General features: G+C 38.5%; 1 protein-coding gene across 2 annotated transcripts in view; it reads right to left on the minus strand.

Moving 5' to 3' along the window:
- Positions 1-26: 26 nt before the first annotated feature.
- LPGAT1 (lysophosphatidylglycerol acyltransferase 1) overlaps positions 27-24924 on the minus strand; it is a 65969-nt gene continuing 41071 nt past the window's right edge. For both annotated transcript variants that reach the window (XM_027681715.1, XM_027681714.1), the window contains exons 6-8: positions 20003-20129; positions 10291-10397; positions 27-5780 (exon numbers count right to left, since the gene is read on the minus strand). In XM_027681715.1, the coding sequence (XP_027537516.1) occupies positions 5629-5780; positions 10291-10397; positions 20003-20129 (386 nt within the window). In that variant the 3' untranslated portion in view covers positions 27-5628. The remainder of the gene's footprint in view (positions 5781-10290; positions 10398-20002; positions 20130-24924) is intronic.

Here is a 24924-nt window from a genome sequence, read left to right on the forward strand (position 1 = left end):
ACCAGAACAGTAAAAATACAATAGAGTCCTGAGAGATAAAAATTTATTTATCTGATCAGCATGTCATGATATGGTCACAACTCATACAGCTGACATTCTCATAGCCAAAAGAGGGATGTTTTTTCTTTTTAAAAATACATTTTTCTTTCCAGCAGGAAGGATTTTTTAAAACAAACATTTCATACTAGGCAGGAATTAAAAACAATGGCTTTTTCAATATGACAACACCGCTGGTAAGCACTGGATCCTCCACCAGTGTCTTAATATTAAGATTTCAAGTTTTCCTTCCCAATTCCCGATTCCCCCCACCCCTCACAGAAAAACACCACACAGAAAAACAAGACAAAACCCAGAAGGGAAACAAAGAGGTAGACGTCACTACAACCATGGCGCTGTTTTGGAAATTGTGCAAGATGTCTCATGATACTCCAAGGAGTTCCTTTTTCCTTTGTTACACGTTGCAGTATTGCACACCAGCAGTTAACACAAAAGGTGACATGGAGCTAAGAGCTATTGTTAGGGAGAGATGCCAGGGCCACAGAATGAATGGTGCCGTTCCACTTGATATTGCTTTGCCTAGCTAGAGCTGTTTAAAAACAGACCTCTCTTTAAAAATACATGTATCTCACAGTAATTACGGACTTGCTCACAACAAGGTTGGAGTCACATCATTTTAGGGTGTTGCCAATGCAGGGTCGATGGGGTCTCAGGTTCTGCTCTTGGCACACCCTCAACTCAGAAACTTAAAAGATTCATTGCTACACAGTGACTTGCAGAGAAATTATGCAACCTCAGCGCCGGCACAGCTTCCAGAGGGCGCTGGAGTGAGTGAGGGCAGGGCTGCAGAAGCTGCTTTCCCCTCTCTTCCCTACTGCTCCACTCCTGCCCTTACCACTTCTGGCATAGAAACATTTGCCTCTGTGTCCTTCCTCATGAATGCTCTAATAAAATGTTATCTATCACAAATTAACACTGCAGCTGTGTAGTGAACCAAAGTGTTATTTTACTATTTGTTGTGTTTATGGTAAGCACAATAAAGGGTGTGTATCTATTAGTTATAAGCACAATAAATATAACCATCAAAGAAAATCATCTAATCTATTAAGGATTAGAAGCATATGAAATAATCTTGGGGAAAAAAAAATCAACCACACACACAAAAAAGAGGGAAAAGAAACCTAATAATCTTCACATAGAAATGCTGCTTCTGGTATCTGTCTACATTTCTGAAAGACATCTTGGCTGCTGAAAAGATCTTATTAAAAAATCCAATGAAATAAATTCAGCAAAATAATTCCAAACATGACCAACCCTCTGCAGAACCACTGACAGTCCCTCCAGGCTCCTGCATCCATTTTATCATACGAAACAAAAACACAGGTAACACAGGAGGGAAGGAGAAAATTGGAGGTGAAAGTAACCGGTACAAAAAAAAAAACCCTGTTCATCATACAATATGAACATCATGGTAGAGTAATTTTAAGGAACTAACTCACTTTAATAGGAGAGCTGTTCAGTGAATAATTACTTCATTATCTCATGATAAAATAAAAGGTCTAACTTTAAAATGCATAGAATCCTTTCAATGACTTATTTTGTATCACAGCCACGTAGTCTACAGTTTTTACAGAAGAAGTAGAGCTGCTCAGAAGCATTCATAATGTATGCAGACATTATAAACCAGAGTACATTTTCCATTTGCTCTTCCAATTGTTGTTTTGAGTTTTTTTTAAAGAAGTGTAAAAACTATCAAATATGCAATTTTGCAAAACAACCCTTTATTTCATATGGCTCCATTATTTCCAAACAATACAGAATCCCAGATGTGTAATTATTTAATGTGATTGTTTCAGATCACCACAAAATCTCCAGCTGACTGTCAAGAGAATGCACCCAACCCTGGGCTCATGATTTGGAAATCCCAGTTTTAAGTACCTTTGGTCCCAAAATTTTGTCAAGGCAAAGCGGAGCAGTTGAATCCTGTCACACACAGTGATCGGTATCTGTTATTGTCTTGTACAAACAGGTGAAAAAAGTTAACAGCACTTTATGGCAGTGTCAGACAAAAAAAAGTTAGATCATTTGCAAACCAAGTGAATAATGAACAGTACCACAGTGATGCCTGTATTTTCACTGCAATAAGATGCATCTTATTTTTGATGGTGGGGGTGGAGGAGGGAGAGGGAAGCTTTTAATTTTTCAGTAAAGCGAGTCGAACTGAAATCTCACTTTTCAGCATCTGGTGAGAGCAACTTAAAATAAAAATCCCTCCTGTAAGAGATACCATAGTCGCAAAACTAGACAGAACCATACATGGAGTCCAAGTACACCCATAATGAAGGCACACTCACCCCAGGGCACTGAAGAAACACTGCTCTATGTGGATGGGCAGATGCTTTTCACATAATGAGAATTCAAAGAGCAGCAAAGCTAAAACATGAGGACTTACATAATTTCAATTTTAACAACTTGTTTATGAACAATTAAATGTAGAAATGTAGAGATGTTTTGTGTGCAACCCTGGCAGAGAATCACCTTTATTTGCGATACACTCAAATTGCTCTGTTCTGACTTATGTGTGCAACGGCTTTCAGTTAGCACTTTTTTCTGTGAATTTTTCGTTCTTGATCATTTTATACATTTTTCTATTATTTTTCCCCTTAATATAAATTCAAAGTTATATTCATTTGTGATCAACTGTATGGTTCATTAACATAATTTCCATCAAACACATTTTGAACTCTCCAGAGGAGAAAGCCCCATGGATGGTGCAGCAAAATGGCCACCACATCCATAACACCAGCCAACTGCCAGAAGGTAGAACCAAACTGCAACCGACAGGATTTCACGTTTTACAAAGTAGCCTGCTAAGCTCCACACAGTCTGGACCAGCACGGTATTTATAGCACAGAATTTCCTAGACATTGTATCCACTTTATGTTTTTCCCTTCATAGCAAAACTTCTATCCAATTTATTCTCTTTCATGAAGCAGAATCCAAGATCACGCTGGGAGGGTACTTTGGAGTTGCTTAACAACGGTTTTGTTCCACTGTCATCTACAGCAACTCAGCCATAAGGAGACACAAGTCAGGCGCTCTTCACATTTTCCAGTGCAGGCAGGAAAGAAGCCTAGGACCTTAATACTATTTACTCACCCTACTGAAACAACAATCAGTGCTTGAAAACAAAGTAAGAACTACAGAGGAACAAACTGAAAATGAACAGGACCAGATAAATCAAATGCTTATCTGAAACGTTATTGCGCATTATTAATTCCTTTAGGCAGCACGTGAACACTCGCTATTGACCTCAACCCACTGGGAAAAAAATAAAAATACTGCTTTTGAAAAAACAAGATGCTCTTACAAGGAGTTCACAGCGTCTGTAAAGAACAATCTCCTGATGTGAGTAACTGCTGTGCAATCTGCTTATATAAACTTCCCTTTTTATATCACTCCAGTCTGTCCTAGCTCAAAATAAAACGAGCTGTACTATGGCCATCTGTGGTTCTGATCAAACTACCTGGTAGAGGACAGTAGTAAGCAGCTTGCCACCTGTGTTTTGCAGTTTTAAAGATTCAGTCCCACGCGCAGAAGAAATAACCACTTACAGGGTAATGGTGCTGGGCTGCCCCAACACCCTCCGTAAAATAGCAGATCAAATACATTCATTCCATCAGCTGGACTTTAGTAAGAGCAACACAAAAAAACAAATACTCCTCAGACTGCCTCCCTGTCAGGGCATACCTACCTTTTTAATGGATTTTACATTACACCAGAATTCAGGTGTAAAGAGATGGTATTTAGAAACAGTATCTTGTCTTAAACAATGAAGCTATTGGCAACTAGTATCTTTTGCCTCCAGGCTGCACTGGTGCAGCTACACTGCTACATTTGTGAGGACAGGGGTGGCATATTTGACAAGGTATTTTTCCACAAAGCCAGGGAAATTGGCATTGCCTCGTGTTTTGGTATGCTCTTTGCTCCCCCACAGAAAGGGAACACTGGCTAGGTTTTGTATGCTGCACACCACCTACTGTGATTCATGTAGCAGCAGAGGGAGTGAGAAGGGGAATCAATATTGCATGCTCAGAGCCAAAACTACTGAGGGCTTACTTTGTTCTCAACAAAATTACTCTGTAAAAGGCAGTATGCCAACATCTGAAGTTCTGGCTACCCTGCTTGTATTTAGACAGATTAGTTTTATTTTAGGAACAGTTCTCTCAAATCTCTGTATAATCACATAAACACAATGCCAACCAGACCTGCCAGAAGTAAGGCTGTACATCACAGACATCCTTTCAAAAGTATCCTGTGCTACACATCTGAAAGTGTCTTCTGTTCCCATTTGCCCTTCAGTTCAACTCATCTTCTTTCAGTAAGATTTTAGCACAGTGGTGAGCTAATTAATACTGCCCTCCATGTAGTTATTCAGAATAATTACCATACCTTTTTTTTCACTAGTATCTTCCTATAGATTTATGATAGCAATTATACCTATATTTTCTTTTTAAGAAACTAGTTTTTCTTCTATTACTCCTTAGCAAAACATTAAGATGGTTGGCATTGAATTATTTAAAAACTCTCCCACAAGTATATTTAGCGCTGTTGCAATTAGCAGGGAGAAAAAGGCCTCTATAAACCACTCAAAGGTCACCTTGGTTGGACTGCAGTATACAAAATACAAAGGTGGCTAAAAATCCCCAGCAGCACCAGCAGACCTTCAGCAACAGCTAGAATCGCTCTGGCTTCCAAAGTGTGACAAATAAAGCTTTCTTCTATTCCCTAAGTTTAATGTCTTTCCTTCACTGTATTTTTACCTTTAAAAGTGCATTTTCAAAACTGACGATCACTGAGAAGCATTCTGAACAAAGAGGGAAAATTAACCAAGTGACTTTATATTTTCCAAGTTTCCTCACAATACGAGACACTGGTAGCACACGGAACTGGGAGAGCTGATGGTAAGACCACAGCAGGGATGGGTTGATTCATCACATATGGATAGCTTTTAATCACACTACAATGCTGCAATGCATTTTTGAGGACCAATTCCTCACAAAACAGACCTGACACGAGATCTTATTTGGGTCTTGGGTTTAGATCAATGTGTCCAGTACAACAACTGCTGACTGTGTAGCCAAAAAGATACCGCCACTAGCTCTGTCGAGTATCTTTGACTCCAGCACAATGAGTTGCAATAAAGTACAAGTTGTGCAAATGAGGAATCTCTACCACACCAATGTTGTACACACTACTGAAGAGACAAGTTGCTGAATTTTCTGAGCTCTAACTACATGCCAAGAAATACTTGTGGTGACAAAGCTTTCTTGTCACAGACATTCTTCTACGGTGGTTGTACGATTGCACCTTTTGTCCAAATGCTGAATTTGCTTAAGTGTGGGTGAGAGTATACATTTTTAAAAATACAGACAATTCTTAAAATAATACATCATCAGGTCACTATGTTACTGATCTTCACTTTTAGTGGAGTTTAAAATTCCCCCAAAGAGAGGTAAAAGTCCGTCCAGTATTTTCCTTTACTCTTGAATATTCACATTTGCACATACAACATGATACTCATTTGCAAGAGCCTGGATTCCCATTGTGTCCTCAGGTCCCATTCCACTTTTAAAATAGGCAATGGTACAAATACTGAAAGATGCAGTACCACATACCGCCTGACAAAAATGCAAGTGATTGTATGCCAACTAGCCACAGGTTACTGAGGGTCATCTCCCGAGAAATAGCTTTTGTTTGACCCTTCGGTGGGGGAAAAGCTCCTACAAGAGAAAAGAAAACACATTTAATGCTTCTGTACAGGAATGACAGCCTTAGTGCACAACTCTTTACCACCACTGCTTGTCCCAGCAACAGTGCCCACAAATGATTAATTAGTTTCTTATGTGCTGTGCTGTTAAAACTTGTGAAAGATTCTCCAGTGTTACTGGTTATCTTCAAGAAAATTAAAACAAACAAACAAACAAAACAAAAACCACACAAAACCAAAAAACAAACCCAAACCCTCAATAGGAAAAATTTTCATTTCCTTAAAAATGTTAAGCATAAAATTCAAAGCATTCCTTCGAAGCAGCAGTCCTCATTGTACTCAATGTTTGCAGGGAGATCCGACTGTCAACTAAGTTTTCTGTGTTATTTTTGAAGTTTTATTAATATCTGTATGATCAAATTGAATGGATTCCATATTAAACTTTACAGCTGCCTGGTGATGGGTTTGTATACTGTGAAGAAACAACACACAGACATTCTTGAGGTTCCTCTTGAAAATGTAATGACACACAGATAAACACACACGCTTTTTTAAACAACAGCTTCCACATGTTGTTTGAACATTCACTGGCCAGTCAGTCATACAGACTAAGGAAACATTGTAATTTGCCATGGAGTTTTCCAGAAATACTTTACTGAAATGCTTGCTTAGATGGGAAAGACTGAAAGAGATACAGCTGACAATAATAAAATTTAATTTTTCCATATTTTGGCTTCTTCTGATCTGCAACACTAAATTAAATGTGTCTGAATACATCAGAGCTTTATGATTATAAGCTAACTATTTGCATATATTTACATCAGCATATCAAATAATTTGTTTTACATTTTACTGAGATGCACAAAGCCTTGATGATACAAACCACTTTTGTTGTTGTTCATGTTGAACAGTGCATATAAAAACTCTAAATACACCAGAGAAGATGATGTATTTGCTGCAGCATTATGGAGTCTCAACTTCTCACAGAAGAACATGAAATTAATGATTCAAAGAGTCAAGACACAGCAGTGTCAATTTTTAATCTCAGGAACCACACAATTTGGGCAATCAGATGTCATCAGCAACTTCTCTCTGTGCTTCACATTTGCAATCACTGGAGGAACTGCAATCAAGCAGTTAAGACAAAGCTTTTCTTCCTGCATGAATGCTCTTAAATAAAATTAAAAAAAAAACAAACACCAAAACCAACTAACTAAGAAAAAGCCTAAAAAGCCCCTCTCAGTGACACATATTTTCACATATGGGCAGATGTGCCACATCATTTATTCCCACAGCAAGGTTCTGTTTGTCCACTCTACACTGCATTTGTACTTCTATGGCCCATTGGTTTTTCTGTACCAACAATGACTTCTGGTTTAAATAACTTTCCTTCTTCTTTGGTACATACAGATGGCAACTGCCTCCTTCCCCTCTCCCAAGCCAACTCGTATCTTTGATCCTTCACTTTCCCAGCTGAGACAAGCCAAGTACTTTCCGTTGTCCTTCACAGAAATGATGACTCCTTCCCCTTAATCATCTTGGCATCTATTATCTTTCCCTCTTCCCAGTTCCATTCATATTTTTTGAACAGGGATGACAGACATGTATGCAGAATGTCCAGATGAGGTTTCAGATTTGCTACAGTGAGGAGTGTTTCCTGTTGCCCTGTAGGATGACACTGCTTACTTTTTTAGTTACCTCACACCAGTTGGCTTATGAGCACTTACAGGAAAGACAGGGCAAGACTATTTACAACAGCATGCAGTGACAGGACAAGGGGGAATGGGTTCAAACTGAAAGAGAGCACGTTTAGATTAGATGTTAGGAAGAACTGTGAGGGTGGTGAGGCACTGGAACACAATTCCCAAAGAAGCTATGGATGCCCCATCCCTGGAAGTGTTCAAGGCCAGGTTGGATGGAGCTCTGAGTAACCTGGTCTAGTGGAAGGTGTCCCTGCCCATGGCAGGGGGATTGGAACTAGGTGATCTTCAGGGTCCCCTACCAACCAAATCATTCTATGATTCTATGATTCACAGTGAATGAGGAGCACAATGACTTCAGTATACAATTGCTCCTAGTTTATAGTTGTATTTTTAAATTTTTTTTAATTAGTCCCCAAGTGTTTTTGTCCTGATAAATGTAATCTCACTTGTGTTACTGTGACGTTCAAGGTTATCCTGCTGAACACTTCAGAGAAAACAAGAACTTGCCAATACAAATTTTCTACAAGCTGCTAAAATATGAGTCTGTTACTTACACCTACAGCTATTAAACCTAAATGGTTTTAATTTTACAAATGAAATGTGTAAAATGCACCTGTAAGAAATTATGAGATGGTTTCATTTCAAATTTTAGGCATATACTTTTTTTGGGGTTTAATATCAAGAGGTCTAATATTACAGGTTTTCCCCAGACAATTAAAGTTCTTAACACTTAAGAATATAGCAAAAAGGAAAAAGCTGCTTTAGGCTTTGTTTCTTTGTCTTCACAAATAAAAATATGGCAAAATAATACATTCCTACTAATGATACTGTCAATGAAAACTTTTAAAGTTTCATGTAGCATTAAATGTTATTCCAGCTTTATGATATAAGCTTCATGAACAGAGACACATTCCTAAGCAGTGTGTATTTTGAAATAAGAAAAAAATAAGAATAAGAATAAAATAAAATCGAAATGCTGAAACAGCACTAAGTCTTAAACCCATGCCAACTTGTGACCATATAATAGATCAGTACAAAGAGGGCTCTTGAGCAGCTTCAGGGATTCCCCTCACATTCAGCCTCAGGACTTTTCCAGGGGGTTTCCAAAAACACTTTTCCAGTAGACCAACAAAAGCAATGCAAGGAAGTTCTCAACTGGCATAAATGGCAGTAACTTTAAATTATGCTAATTTATGCCTAATAAGGTCCATGTCATAGAATTTACATTTAAAACATGTCTTATTAATTCATACTGATTACACTGGCAAATTATAACCAATTATCCCATTTTGGAAGTACATTTCCATGAATAAATCTGATTATATTCATTATACTCTGAAATTCTGGACTAGTTAGATTTTCTGGATCTGACTTATTTCAATGGTATTTAGAAAATAATGTCTTAATAACAATAATTCTTTACAATCTATGGACTATACTTGTATTTTTAAAGATACTCACAAAGTTATTTGTCTAATAAAGTCCAATATATACATTTGGATGCAATTTATATAGCAGGTCTGACTTTTGCCATCAATGATGGCTGAGTGACAGCAGAATTTCACAAAACAAAATAAAACTCTGGGTTGTTAAAGCAGACTGTTAATCTTTTTAAGCATTTTGATTGACAAATTAAGCACTCAAAACTGAATTAAAGCAGTCTTTGCAATAAATCACAGTCACTCTGGAATATTAAACTCAGCTGATTTGCGAGACTGAACACTTTCCTCCATCAACAACTGTGATTTGCTAATGAGGAGAATATTTTCCTTTAGAGACAGTCTATATTTTATAAACTTCCTTGACTGTATATTGAAATAAAACTCAATTTTTTCCTCTCTGGACTTCGTTTTTCTTTTTTATTGTGATGAATTCCTCTATTTTTTATCCTGAACACATTCTCTCAATTCCTCCCCACTGGAGGGCACATGACATACTTCAGTATCAACTGGATGGAAAAAAAGAGCCTTGGGGAAACTTCTCCAGCTACAGTTTCAAAATATTTACCTGATATTTTAAATCACATTTGCCAGTATCCCTTCAGTAATGCTATTAATGTCCCAAGTTTATTCAAATTCCACTGATCCATTAACATTGAAAGTTTATGATGACAGAAGTGATCCTCACAGCAAAGGAGGCCAGTACTGACAGCACAGGGCTGTAGAGCAAGGCTCCACAGACTTTGTGTGATGTCATTCTCACAGACCCTTCCAATTAGAGCATCTTTTGGTTTAGTTTAACACGAAACAGAAGAGTTTGGAATAGACCTGCAGACAACTTTGATCAGCTTTCTCTAACAGCAAAAGTGTCAGAGGAACACACTAAACAGCCACACTAAGCAGATAAAATAACCTGCCTCACACAAGGGTCTTATTTAATCCTTCTTAGTCAAAAACTTGCTCATTTTGAACCTTGAATGTTTTATATCCCCTCCAAACTTAACATAATCTCTGAATACTTTTACTATACATTTAAATGCTCACTACCTCTTTGCATCTTGCTAAATTATTCCACTCCATGAAATCTCATGGCAGCAAGGTTCACAGTTGAGCTGTATGTTACTGCAGAAAAAAAAAGTATTTCCTTAGATCTGCTTTGAATTTGACAGTTTTGAAACACTACCCTAATTCTAATGTTACTCAGGTAATTCACCTTTCACAGATAATTTTTTAATCACACTTCTTTGCCACATAAAAAGTAGTAAAAATTATATTACCTGTATTCATGTGAAGAATGCTTACACATTCTTACACCATTTTGAGATCCTTGTAAGAAAAGTCATTAGCAAAGCACAATTCTCTTTGCCAGATATCATCCTACCTGTTTCATAGAAATGTGTCAAGAGGTCCTCCTTTTCAATGAATCGTTGATAGAGCCAGTTTGTGAGAGCTTCAGGCTCTGCAGGTACATCTTTAACTGGAAAAATCCTACCAAAGAAACAAACATAAATTAAAGCTGGAAAATGTATTCTGCATGTGAAGAATAAAGCTCTTCTCCTTCTGTCTCAGCCCTCCACAAAACACAGAGAACAAGACTTTTGTATTAGTCTAACTGCATGGTTCATGCTTCCTCCAATTCACAGATCACATAGGCATTAAGGATACAAAACTGGAATACTCCAGGTTACCATCCAGAAGCACACAGAAGACAAAGGTATTAGTCTCTATCAAATAATGTACTACAGCATTTGATAAAAGCAAATCGAGTTTTTTAATACAATACCACCACACTATATATATTACTATCCCTAAAAAAAACCACAAAAAACCGAGAAGCAATGAAGTTCATACACTGAATGAAATAAAAGACTGAGAAAACTCATCTGCAGTTTTGAAGAAACATTTCAACAAGCAGAAGTCACACAATGACATCACTAAGTACCAATAGCTCTTCCATACCCCAGAAAACATGTTTTCTGTGCTTTTCAAAGGATGCCAGCAGCTTTCTTTGAAATTTTTAAGGCAAGTTTTACACTGAAAATTGACCACATAAATAATTGTACTCAAATACCGCTGCTCTACTTTGAAAACACCAAGGGAAGAATTATTGATGTTTTGGTAGTTCCATACCGAATACTTTGCTTAGAAAACCAGATATCCAGGCCAGAATTCACTGAGGTACATACATACTGAAACCCCCAAATAACCCACTATACCTCACTGGATTTTTTTCAAGTCTTACAGTAACTGTGAAATCTCCTCAGCAGACCCTAAGTGCCTTTTGATATATACACGAACTTATATATCCACTGTGTTTCCCTGGGAGGCCAGTGCACAAGAGATCTGTGTATCAGGCTGGCCTGAAAAATTCATACTCTGAAATGCAAGACCTTTACTGTAGGTTTCTCTTCCCAGGTGAGCTCCCACTTAGCCTGTCATCTACACCATGCTTCTATTTTCCTTAGTAGATTTTCATTTCATTTTCAACACAGTCTTGACTGACTATACTGCAAAGAATCTGAAGTAACACCACAATCATGTAGGCAGTCTCTGAACAGATATGGGAACGTTAGACTACCAAAATAAGATGCTTCTGAAGAACGCTTTTGTTGCCGTTACAGTTTTCAACATCTTTGCTTCCCCTGTTGCCAAGTCATTTGTCCCTCCTCTCTGTTGTATGATGCGCAGAAGAATAGGCTGTAAGTGAGGGAGATAAGCAGCAAAGCATTGCTCTAATGAGGGAATTAAAAATAATGGTGCTTTGGCACACAGAGAGAGCTCCAACATAAGGAGATGAACAAGTTTATTTACCATCTATGGTATCAACATGAACTCAGCTATTTCTGTAGTCTTTGTAGCAATTATACCTACATCTTCCTCATACTGTGGACTTCTCTGTGCTCCAGTAAAGCCAGTCTCAGAAACCAGAAATTAGCAACTGCTATCTCAGATAAAGTAGCATTTGAAGAAAAGTCTTTGGCAAAAGACAAATGTTATGAAATGCCAGTTCAGTTAACAGCTCAAGTCTTTAGTGTGCGTACTAAGAACAACGACAAAGACGAGCAAAAAAGAACTGTTTTATCTTGAAGCCCAGATGTTCTACAGCAGGTTAAAATTAAACCATGTAGAGGCAAGTAAAAAACACACCAACAGAGAAAGGACCATTTCTGTTGAGGGTATAACTCTGAAAGACTTACTCTTTGTCCCCAAACACAACTGAGTTGCCAAGCACTATTTTTACTCTCTTCTGCCTATCTGCTGTGAAGAGATAAAAAGGCTCAGCAACCGAATATTGTGTTTCACGGTATATTTTTGAAGGACAGATGCTTGCTTACGCAAGTTTTAAGATGGTTGAGAACTAACAAAATGTGTGTGTGGGCTCAGGACAAAAGTCTAGGGTTACCTGGCTTCATATGCAAGCCTCCATAGTAAACTACAGATACCCTTCACCTCTGCGTTCACTTCTCCCTTACCTAATCGGTAAGAACTCTACAACTCAATCACCTAGTTAAGTCTGATATTTTGCCAAGAATGTACCTTCTAGTCTGAAAACATTATCATATGACCTTGCAAGATACCCACTAGAAACAATCATTGAGCTGGCACTTCAATGGAGTAGCAAAGTAGCACAGGTGACACTAGTATTGTGAGAGACCAATGGAACACAGCACATCACTTTTCTGCTTGAATCCATCCAGGCTCTTGTGGGAATCAATAATAGTGCATCATATTTGAATCTCTGGATATAAACTCTGTAGCTAAAAAGGTTAAGAAGCAATCACTGTTACACCCAGTTTGAATGAATAGAGTGGAAAACAACTGGTTTTCCAATAAAGCTAAACTAGCTGCCACAAGTTAGCAATGGTAAGTGCTAGTGTATTTAAAAGCATTTTCAAATGTATTTCTAGATTATCCAGAGTTACTTTTACTGGCAGAACATTCTTACTAATGACTGAGCTAAATTAGAGATTAAATATTAAAAAAAAAAAATCCTCAAACTCTGGAAACAAGCCCTTTCTGTGCTAGATAAGGCAATGCTAAACCCCCCTGTATTTATACTAGACATACTGCTGATATCATCATTCTCTGCCCATCAGATGGCTCAGCTGGCATCTGTGCTTTAAAAGAACACTCTCTTTAAGGAGACTGGGTTCAGGAAAGGTAACTGAGCAAGTCTGTTGTTACAAAACTCTACACAGATGATCCAAAACAATGGCAGGGAGCCATTACTCTGACTGGAGCAGTCATCCCTGGCCACTGGATGTGACATCTGCCAGATCTAATGTTAAAAGATGCAGGAAACGGTTTCTTTTTTTCAATGAAATGTGTTAACAGGTGTCAATGTGGTCAGCGCATGAGCATCACCTTGGCTCTACCCCATCTCTGAGTATGCAGCATCAGGAATGCCATTAGAAGCAAACAGATTGTTGATCTCCTCGGGAAAATAAAACATCATCATCACATAGAACTGCCCAGGCAAGAAACAAGGTCAAAGTGTAGGATCTGAAGCTCCTAGAATCTTTTGGGTTCTTGAATCTTTCCAGCTTTTGGACAAAACTAACCTCACATGGCATGAAAATAAGAGCATCTTTGTTCCCAGCATGGTAAACAAGGAATTTAATAGCACTGGATAAGATAAATTGACCAGAAAATTCAAGTGGAATGGAAATACCTTCTTTCGTTTCTCATCACAGGAACAGCTGGTTTGCTATCATCAGGGGAATTGGGGAAGAGGCTAAAAGCAGTGATACCACAGGCTGCACCCTGAGAAGTTAAAAGTGGTGGTAGAAGTAAAGATGTACTCCAATGAGAATCTGCAAAGCTGTTTCAGTAATGAAGCACCATCTTCTAGCCGGAGGTTCCCTACCAGCAGCTGAGAGGTGACAACAACTGCAGGACACGGGGTAGGTGAGGGACGGTGACTTCCTTAAACCACTACACAAATTTGTATCTATGTCCCAAACCAGAACATATGAGAATAAATGACAGTCCAGGAAAGAAGAAAGGATTTTAAAAAACAGGAGATGTAACTGCTGAAGACGTGTTGGCATACATATGAAATTGTGGAGGATTAGCTACTGATAAGCCATTTCTCAGAAGATACCAAATAATTTTCAGAAATACAGCATTTTCAGAAACATTTAATCTCTCCTAAGTGGTCCTTATTGGAGAAACAACCTCTGATTCTCTATTTAAATTCTGAAGTTCATAGATACCATTAAGTACTACTACCTGCCTTTTATCATCTGTCCTACCATGAATTCAAGTTCTGTATTACCTGCTACTCTTTATAAATCATATTATTACTTGCTGTTTCAATGACTCTAAATAAATTCAGGACAGTGAAGGGTGTTGGTAGATCTCAGGCATGACCAAAATTAAGTCACTTGCGTAAAACAGTATATTAAAATATACTGCCAAACGGGATGCCCTTCACAGACACTTCTGCAAAACTCATTCAACAACCACGACGTATTTCATCTTATTTATAGCTCGGAGCCTCGTTTATTTCAGTAAATCTGTATCAACGTGGACACAAAAAAAGAACCTCCTCAGTAGTTGAAAGCTTGTTTCAAAAGCGGCACAGTACAAAAAGTGGTACGAGGAAGAAAGGTGACAGAGCACTCATTCGCATTATGGCACAAAGACGGCTGAGTTAGCTGGGAATAGTGAGGCACTTTCACACGGCACAGACACAGCACCCTCTGCGTCAGAGGTGACTTGGGCTGGCTCTGACGTCGGGGCTGCTACAGCACTATCCCCGTCACACAGTGCCAAAGTGGGATGTGGTCATCATTAGCAGGAAGCTAATGCAAAAAAACCCAACCCCATGCCATTCCTGAGGGGATGGTCTGCATCAAATAAATTTCGTACACAAGGTTTTTCCAATTTTTAACTCTTGGGTTTTGGCAACAGAACTGCAGGACGTGGGAAATCTTACTATTGGAGAAACTTGGAGACCAGCTGAGAAACACCAAGTCAATTAGACTAAAGAAGTGCTTGGTGTAAGAAGAAAAGAAATAATCCCCAAACTTAAGTCACGGTGAGGAAATGGTGGAGCTGAGAATAGTAGCCAGTACAAGGTCTTGCTACATGTACACCAGACCACTCAGCTTATTTCTGCTGAGTGGAAGCATAAGGAGTCTGAATTTAGGGTCAACACACACCACAAAATGATCCAAGCATAAAGCTAAACCATTGGAGAAGAGGAAACAAATCTTTCCAACAGACTTATTACGAGGCAGGTCTCATAGTGATGCCTCTAGTTTGAGTCTTTGCACCTTCAAGCCCTTTTCTTTGGTGCTTACTGCTTTAACAGATGGATTGAAATCTCCCACAAAAATCCCAGAAACATCTGACCTGGAAGAAGTTCATTAGATATTTTCCTTGAGTTGTTTCAGAGAGCAAACCCAGTTTTGCAGCACTTTCCAATAAGTTTTGAGACAAGTCAGTCAGGGCCAAAAAGTCATTCAATAGTTAGAAGGGTAAAGTTTTTACACTTTTGTGTTTTGAAGATTCAAAATTGGCAAATGTTCTTTTTTCTAGGGAAGTTTCTTTTGACATCCTGAGGAAAATCAGGCCACAGCTTAGCCTAATTATGAACTTCTGAAAAAGATGTCATTTGTACTGAAAATTGAAGTTTGAAAACCAAGGTTCAACTCATTATCAAAATTGAGCCTTTCAAAAAAAATATTACTGGATTAAACTGATCCTTCTATGCCATTTTCATCATCTAGAAAACCATCTAAAACATAAGGCTGCTTGCTGTGTTCTCTACACTTCTCTGTTGCTCCCCAGTAGGATGAAAAAGAAATAATCCTGCAGCGAGGCACAGGCTATGAGAAAAGGAAATCACTAGATTTGAAAGTCTTTAAAGCAGAAAGACACAGGTTGTGATCAAGGGGCACAGCAGAAGGGACTGACTGAGACACCAGAACAAAAGCAGCTCCACAGTCTCCTCTGTTCCAGTTTGAGTGGCAAGAAAATGTTCCTTTTTTCCCCGTTGCTGTCATACATCAATACCTTACTCTGGACTACTCTAAAAGGGAATAAGCATGTTTAAATCCTGATTTTCCTTTCATACAGTAGAGATGGCATGGACAAAACTATTCTTTACTTTTTCCAAAGGGGTGCACTTTTTTTTCCTATAAATTAGTTAAAAGGACAGATGAGAAACCAGTGTGCTCTCTTCCCAGTTATTTAAAAATGACCCTTAAAATTTATTTAAAATGTAATTCCCCAAGACATTCTGAATTTCAAATGATGAGCAAATTTTTATTGCATTAAATTCAGGAAAAGAGGAGAATAACAACAAGCCAGACATACTCGATATACATTTCATGAAAATTTCAGGGGACACCCATGTCAAATGCAGAAAAACAGAAACACACCTCTGAAAGTTTCCATCTTTTTAAAGATGAAGTCCTCTTTACCTCAGGTTTTTCTTTGCTAACTGAGTTTGTTTCAAAGAGTTAAAGAAACTCTTTAACATCAACTTTAGCACCAACTTTACAAGGGACATCTCAGGGCTCAGCACAGTACAAGCTTTTTCAGACCTCAGTCACTGATTCAATCCTTACCAACACTGTTAAGGGCAAAGACTAATTTATTAATTAATTGTAACCAAAATTTAAAACTACTGAGGAACCACCTCGAAATAGCGACCTGCAGTACAAGTGCTGGCATTCCCAGCTGACGATCCCACATACTCTAATGGCTCTGTTACACCAATGTTTTGGTCTCCACAGGGAAGATGACCTTAAAGAAGTAGTTTAGGTTTCCTGGTCAAGCTGTACAGCTGTGCAGATGAAGCGCATCATCCTCCACTCTTGGCTTGACCAGTTCTCAAAGAGAAACACTGTACAGAAACTTCCCATGACACTTTCCAGCACATTAAAAGGTAGTTCTGCATCTCCAAACAAAAGTGGCAGAGACAAGAGGAAGGAGGTTGACATGACAAGGATCAGCTAGCTGGTCACAAAGTACAGCTGCTGGTAGCACGCATTGCTTAACCAGCACAAAGTGGTTTGGTGTTTTTCCAGAACTGCTCCTGACTGAGATGTGACACAGACATAGGCTCAAGACATCACGGTATTTCTGGACAAGTGAGGACACTACCTAGGAGGCACACGTGCAAAGCTCCTGAGAGACAGTTTTCTACTGCCCATACCTATGTTTTCAAAAACAAGCTCTAAGGAATTGATGTCAGCCCACTAGACTTCACTTGCCCGTCTTCCCAATTTTGGAGAAGGTTCAATAAAATGACAGCAGAGCTGTGAGGTTTTCTTTAACACCAGATACCTCCATGAGAGAATGGTTGTTCCCTACTCTTCCCTATCCACCACTCCCAGTTTCCCAGGCACATACTCAGTCTTCACAGGTTCACAGTGGTACCAACAACTCGGTTCAAGTCATCAATACATGATTTGAAGTTGTCAAAAGCCTGAAGGTGCCCAACACATTACAGCACTCTACTAAAAAATAACCCTTAATGAGTAAGATCAGGTGATCTGGGAAAAAATAAAAAAAATCAGTTGTTGTAATGCCCTGGAGGGAATCCAACAGGAAAATTTCCATATAAGCAAAAGAAGAAGATGATGCAACATGAGTAAATTTACGAACACATGCTGTTCAGTCGCTATCTGCTAATCCTGCCGCGGATAAATATAACCTTTACTTAAAACTGAAAAATATTTTTAAAGCCACACAAAAATATCTAAAAATAAATGTTATTGTCAAAAACACTGAAGGTGAAAATTCGTTGTATTATTTTCAAACTACAGCTCTAATTCCAGATACATTGAAAGGTCTTAGCATACTGTATCTAGATGCTACACTAAATCTGGAAAAAAAAGATACAAGAGTGGTATAACTTTTCTGGTATAGAATTATTCTGAGTAGTCAAAGAGAAAGGACATGACCATAGTTGCAGATGAAATTAAATACCAATAAATGCAAGGCAATGAACCCCGACGAAGGAAAAAGCACCAGCAGTTACACATGCACTGCTACAGCCTCTAAGATTAGCTATTATTACTCTGGTAAGTGATCCTGAAATCAGTGTGGGGAATTCAGGATGTCAGTCAACTCACAAACTAGTTACAGCAGAAACAGAAAAAGCACAGACAAAAGTAACAACATAATGAGGGAAAGGCTTTTGTGTAAGGAGACATCAAACAGATGAAGATTGACTGTGTTGGGAGGAGGGATGTGGACAGCTAAGGCAGGATATGAGCAAGCTCTGTAAAATCACAGAGGGCATAACTGAGGAACAACTCATCCACTACTGGCAGGACATGTGAAACACGATACTCCCACTGAAGGCATCAGGAGGAGAACTTTACATGATCAAAAAGGAGATGGTCCTGGTCGCCACCCTCACAGTCAGTTACAGGCTGTCATGTACAAGTCTGAGTAGGTTAAAAGGAGTACTGGAGGCCAGGCCCATCAGCACCTACCAAAAGGGTGTTCCAGAGGCGAGGTTTGCTTAGAACAGGTTACAGCCCCCGCGTGTCCACGTGCAGAAGGATGGGATGGCACATGGGCAGCCTTCCCACGCCTGTGCTGCTACTGCCCACTGTCAGGGCCAGGGTACTTTGTTAAATGCATCTTTACCAATTCCTACCCTGCATCCAACTAAAGCCCTTGCAGTTGAGAGGGTATCTGCCTAAAGAATTACCAGGACCGGAAAGTTAGCCAAAGCTCCAGCTAAAACCAAGACACCCTGTTCTCATTTCAGAGGTATCACACCCTGCACTTGGCCTTCAGAGGATGCTGCTGCATGAGTTTCCATTTGGGGCATACTTCAAATGTTTTTACAAGGTCAACCGAAACAACTAGAGGTTATTAAAAAAAAGTAAAATAATCAAATAGAGAGACTTGGTCCATCTAAACCAGTGATTTAGACCCTCTGGAAGAAAACAACAAACCTACATGCAACAATAAATTTCTGATATTTTTCTTAGAATTTCAGTACTTCAAGAATTTTAACATTCAAATTCAATCTATGGAAGGTTGCATCATATTTATGCTTGTGCTCAGAAATAGGTTTGAATATATATTTAGAAGCAGGAAGTTAATTCAACTTAAGATAACTTTCTCTTGTTTTTAAAGCAAGTATTTTTGGAAATACTCTTTAGTAGAATTCTAAATACATCTAACTTGCAATTATCCTAGAGATTTGAGAGAGTACTAAGGTGACCTGAATAAAACATAATGGATAAAATGATATCTTATATAAATTAGGGTGTACTTATGTTCACCTTCAGAAAAACTTGGAAGGCAGCTTTCTATAAAAAGTAAGGACAGATTTAAACACGGCTGTGGAAAGAAGCTCCAGTGAGCAGCCTGCACTCTGCATCACACAACACTGACACAACAGTGATGCTGCAGAAGGTCATTCCCACCTAAAACTGCCACCCAGGGGATCCACACTAGGATATCTGAAAGCTTACTGTAAAAGTCTAAAAGCTCCCCAAATCAAAAAAAGGGAATAAGACAGAATTTTGGGATAAAATGCAACAACTTATTTATTATGGTAAAAGTGTTAAAATACTTCTGGATATTTCAGACTTGCAATTAACTGCAAACCAAAAGTAAAATGTAACTTTTCTCTCCCTCAGTTTAGGTCTTGAGACAAAGAACTACTGAGGAGAAAAGTTTTAATAATCTCCCATTCTAGGTGTTAATGAGCATTGCTACTTTTTCCAGAGTATTGCTCTGCTCAGGAGTATGGTTTGAGCGAAAAAACTGATATTTCTTTGTCAGAAAGTTAAATATAATTATCTCATAGGAAACTTATTTATTCAACAACAGGGATTTTTAATTTGTTGTCATTATTAAAAAATAAAATAAAAAATAAAAAATCAAGTTGGGTTTATCAGCACCTTAATGTTACAATGGAAAAAATGACCTAGCCTTCAAATATATTCCCCATGACTGTGTTCAGATGAGCTGCCCACCTGTGTGAGACACATTAAAAAACCTCTCATTGCTATTGATTTCCCATATCCTGAAACATGATGCTACTAATCTGTGAATACTTGCTTTTTAATATTTGAGTTCAATGTAAGAGTAGAAGGTTTATTTCCTACCTGTAATGTACATGTGTGACTGTTGGTTGTCGATAGCCAAGAATCCAAGTTTGGATGTCTATAGGTTCGCCTTTGGGATACGCGATAGTTGTATCTATCACCCACTGGAGGCCTTTTGCTTTGCTCTCTAGGAACAAAAAGAAATGGGGTATTAAAGGTAATCAGAAAGTGCATGTCACTTATTTGAGAGTTATTCAATTTTTATATTACTTTATGAGGTATGAGGCACAAATAAAATAAGACCTTCAAAAATCAAATTCATATTTCATTAAAGAGCACAGAAACACTCTTAGAAACTTCAGTCAGACCTAGATTTTACTTTCATGGTTATTTCTCTTGTTCCTACATACTGTAGTACACAAAATAGAACAAGTACTATAGCGTATGAGTACAGTCATGTGATATATTGGTCCCAAAGTTAGGTGCTTCCCACCCTTCACCAAAAGTGAAAATTCCAAAATAAACATTCAAGCCTCTTGGTCTGCACTTCAAGCACCTTTACACCTGGGCCTTTGTAAAACTCGCACTTGCAGCTCACTGATGGAGCAGCAGCCATGCAGATCCCTCAAAGGTTCTTAAAAATCTGAGTTACGGCATAAAGAGGAAATCACCACTTTGTGTATTCAGGATAAGAAAGCAAGGAACAGAAGATGGTCAGTTTTCAAAATGGAGAGGATACTGCATCCACAAGGTCCCAGGAAAGCCTGATACCAGTACATGCTCATATGCTGCTCAGTATATTTAGAAACTGAAAAAAGGATCAAAGGAGGTGAAAATATTTGTTATGAAGATTATTCAGGAGAGTCAAATTTAAATCTGAATATAGGTTACTACCAGCAATAGTTCAGGTCATATATCAACCTAGCCACTACACCTCTCTCTGGCATGTCTTCAATTCACAGGTTTGCAAAGAGGGAGAGAAGCAGATCTGTAAAGCAAACCAGGAAAGAGGGGCACATTGCCAAGATGACGCTTTGAGTTTAGCTTGTCAGTTTTTATATCTATTCTGGAGCTGCCTTGTATTTGAGGTCATTGTATGTTCAGGCTAGTATAGTAATGCTCACTTAATCACACTTGATACACTAGTATAGCAATATGCTTACATCATACCCAGCAGTATCTTCAAGTATTCAAAAAGCTGACTATCAAAAACAGCCATCCACTGGCAAAAGCAAGTAAGAAGTGTTAGCTTTTAGTACAAAGTACAATACTCTTCAAGCCTGCAGCTAAGATAGCTATGAAACAACTATAAGAGAGGCTGACAAGAACACTGTCAGCATGAAGGAAATGTACAGGGATTGACTGTTCACCATCTTTCTCAATACAAGAACAGACGTATTCAAAATTAAGCCGAAAGGAATAGTTTTCAAAGCAAACAGAGAAACAATTTTTTCTGCTGATGAGAATAAAACTGTGGGGAATCCCTTGAATCCCTTGTTAAAGGATGTCAAGAGGTGGGTTCAAGAGGGAATTGAACAAGTACACGGAAGAAATCCACTGGAGGGTTAACTAACCAGGCAGAAAATTCCCATTTGGCTTGGGAAACTTATCACACAGGAGACAGTCAGAAGCTAGGAGAATATGTGGGAGAAGTATGATGCATGTTTGCTGTGTTCACACTCTTCCTCTGAAATCCACTTGAAGCCATGCACAAGATGTTGGGCTAGACAGATTCTTGGTCTTGCCCAGAGTCACCACTCTAATTTTACAGAAGACCTATGACGAAATCTGCAACACACAGTCTGAGTAGCACTCAAAAAGCCACCTTTATTAACTCCAACTAGAATGCACATGCAAGGACTGACTTGCGAGTTTCTACCTGCATTTAATTTAATTTAATTTGCATTTAATTTAATTAAGTGTGAAAAGACAATTACAGCAATACTATCACATGTATCTATCAATTATTTTAACAAGCAGCTGGTGTTTTCATGGTGTCTACTCATCAATGGAGTGGTGCTGCTTTGTTACAAATGCACGTGTACTACTTGAGTCAGGCTAGACAGCATTTCCTAAAATTTAGGTTATGAGTTACTAGCAGCATGCAACATGCCATTCCAAAATTTGACCAAGGGCAAGCTACACAGGTCAAGCTGAAACATTCAGTGCTACCTTCTGGAAATACAGTATTTTAAAACTCTGACAGACACGTGAAATGAGAACACAAGGTCCCATTAGAGGCTCCAGGCTTGCCAGCATCATGACAGAGTGCTTGTCAAGTCTCTCTTAAGCAAGGTACTAACTACAGAATCCTTCATTTTAGAAGTAGCAATGAATCAGAGAAAAGCCAATATGAAATTAAAAGTAAATCCACAGAAGTATTCATTTAGAAATAGATTTCATAACAAAGTAATTCAATTTATTATTTTCCCAGATGTAAAGCAAGAATGGATAAAGACGAGTAAATTGTCTGAGTAAGCAACAAAGATCTTTAACTGCAATTAAAAAGTGCCAGATGAAATGAGCACATTATCTTATTATTTACAGTAAAGTGTTTTAAAATAATTTATTAAATATTTAGCTTGTACTTAAAGCTGTTCTTTCAGTGGATAATGGTTTGAACTTCATTAAGGGAAGACTCCTGCAGTCCTCTGCTGTGCTGATTTCCTACCATCTGCTTTTGTGGAGCAGAGCTGCTGCAATGGATTCCTCAGACCAGCTCCAAACTCACCTCTAACCCCTTTCAGGGCAGGGTGGGGAGAAAAAACTCTGACAGCCCAGGAACCCCAGGTTAGAAAAAAAAATAAAATTTCTGAAGCTAACATCAGCCTCCACAGATCCTCCTCTAGAGCAAGCAGGTCTCAGTGCAGCTACCTCCACGTGCTATCAAATCACAGTCACAAGCCTATTTGTGCATGCTCTGGTTTAAAATAAGCTTTACATAATCATCCAAGATCTCAGACTGCCAAAAAAACTTAAGTCACGAAGGATTTAAGAAAATTAATTTTGAAGTAAACCTTGATGTCCTTTTGGAGGGGTTATACTATGTTGCACCCTCCTCATGAGCAAATTTATTTTAAAGCCAGGAAGCTCTGACAGATGTTGAAACTGAAAAAGAAACAGACAAGTGCACAAGACACAAAGGGGTAGGACCTTAATATCTCCAAGGATGCTGCTTTCAGGCCTGAGCAGACTTTTGAACAAGAATAAACCCTATTACATTTTAAATGGAGCACATTAACAGGAGCTCAAAACAAAAAAATTGCTGCATTACTTAGTATGGCGTGAATCTCAGGTCCGGCATTTGCAGCTGAGAAAACAGGGAGCTGTGTATACCTGCTCAAGAACTCCCTCTGCCAAGCTTCTAGTACTTGCTGAAAGATTGAGCAGCCTGGCTGCTAGAGACTTCAGCTGAAAAAACTGCTGCAGAGGCCATATTTAAGCTGGTCTCTCCAAGCACTAGTTTTTCTTCTGTGGTGTCAGTCTGCTTTGCCACTGGTGGAAGACTTTGATTTCTCAAACTGCTTCAAAATGTTAAGTCTGTTTCTCTTTAAATAGCACATAAATGTTCAAAACAGGCTCACAGGCACTTGTCCTATATATTTGCATCCAAACCACATAGTAATAACATACCTTAGTATGAATGGTACAAACTTGCCTTATGAGTGCTAAGACAAGACTGAACAATCACATGTAACAGCAGCTTTCTGGCCTAGACAGAAAGACCAAAAAAAAAAAAAAGAGAAAAATTCAAAATAAAATTTAAACAGTTTCCTAACTTGTTTGGGTTTTGGTTTGCTTTGTTGTGTTGTTTTTTTTTTAAATTACCAGCAGAGGCAAGTCTTCAAAGCTATTTTCTTCTTTATTTTTGTTCTAGCAGTGGGTTCAGTGATATTAAGTTGTCCAAATTTACTTAACAAGCAACTTATCATCAGCATCTTTAAGACATTCAGTGATCTGTCATCCTCTATGATCCTCTCAGGGCAGATACTTGACTGTCTACAATTACAAATTTATTGTGGTTCAGAGTTTCTTTTCATTCTCTCTATGTTCTCCCTGGGGTTACTACTCCCTGAGGTCGACTAATGCTAAAAAATGGATTAGAGCATGTGCAGAACTCCTCAAACCCGCCAGCAGACTGTCAGTGTTTACCACTGAGAAAAAGAGCAAGTTATAAAGATGTATTTTAGCAGGAAACTTTGCCTTCAGCTGAGCTCTAGACGGTGCGACACTGTCAGACTGAATCCAGAGTGGAAAAGGATGTACTAGCCAGGCGTGAACTTGAGGACGGCAGCCCGCACTTGAAAACCAAAATATTTACTACCACTCACTATTATTCAGGTGTGGTTTCCTGAACACTTGCATCACCCTGAATGCAGCCAAAAGAGGCTGTGGCCTCCCCCTGCAGAGCAATCCATTCTTGTAACTTGTCCCTTGTTCTCTACTTGTCCTTGTGTGATCAGCTGGATCACTGACCTCAGAATTAACTTTTTTCTCCAAAGATTAACTCTCAGACTAAATATCTTACTCATCATTCCAACATCTTGCCGTAACAAATCACCTGGAACAAAACAAGAAGCTCTTTTTCCAGGACAAAAAAAAAAGAAAAAAGTTTTACATGTTATTCAAATCATATTCCTTATACAACAGCAAATAAAAAAGTTTGCTTTAAAAAAAAAATCAATTATCAGTGTCCAGCTCTGCAGAAGGGCAAATGGAATTCCTCTGACAAAAAGCATCAGAACTGAATGTACTCTGCTGCATTTGAAACCAGTAAGATAAGATTTCAATACGGCTCTAATCAAGCTCATAGCAACTTGTTATCAGACAAAAAATGGCTGCATGGTAAAATAAGACAAGTTTTAAAAAACCATACTAAAGTAAGGTTGATCAAAAATAAGCTCCGGAATGTATATCTTTGAAGAACAATTTCTCCAGACTCCTTTGAATTGCCAGCTGTTTGACATTTAGGACATTTTGTT

Source organism: Neopelma chrysocephalum, unplaced genomic scaffold (assembly GCF_003984885.1).
Source record: "Neopelma chrysocephalum unplaced genomic scaffold, ASM398488v2 Primary Assembly neopelma1_61b, whole genome shotgun sequence".
Taxonomy (NCBI): Eukaryota; Metazoa; Chordata; class Aves; order Passeriformes; family Pipridae; genus Neopelma; species Neopelma chrysocephalum.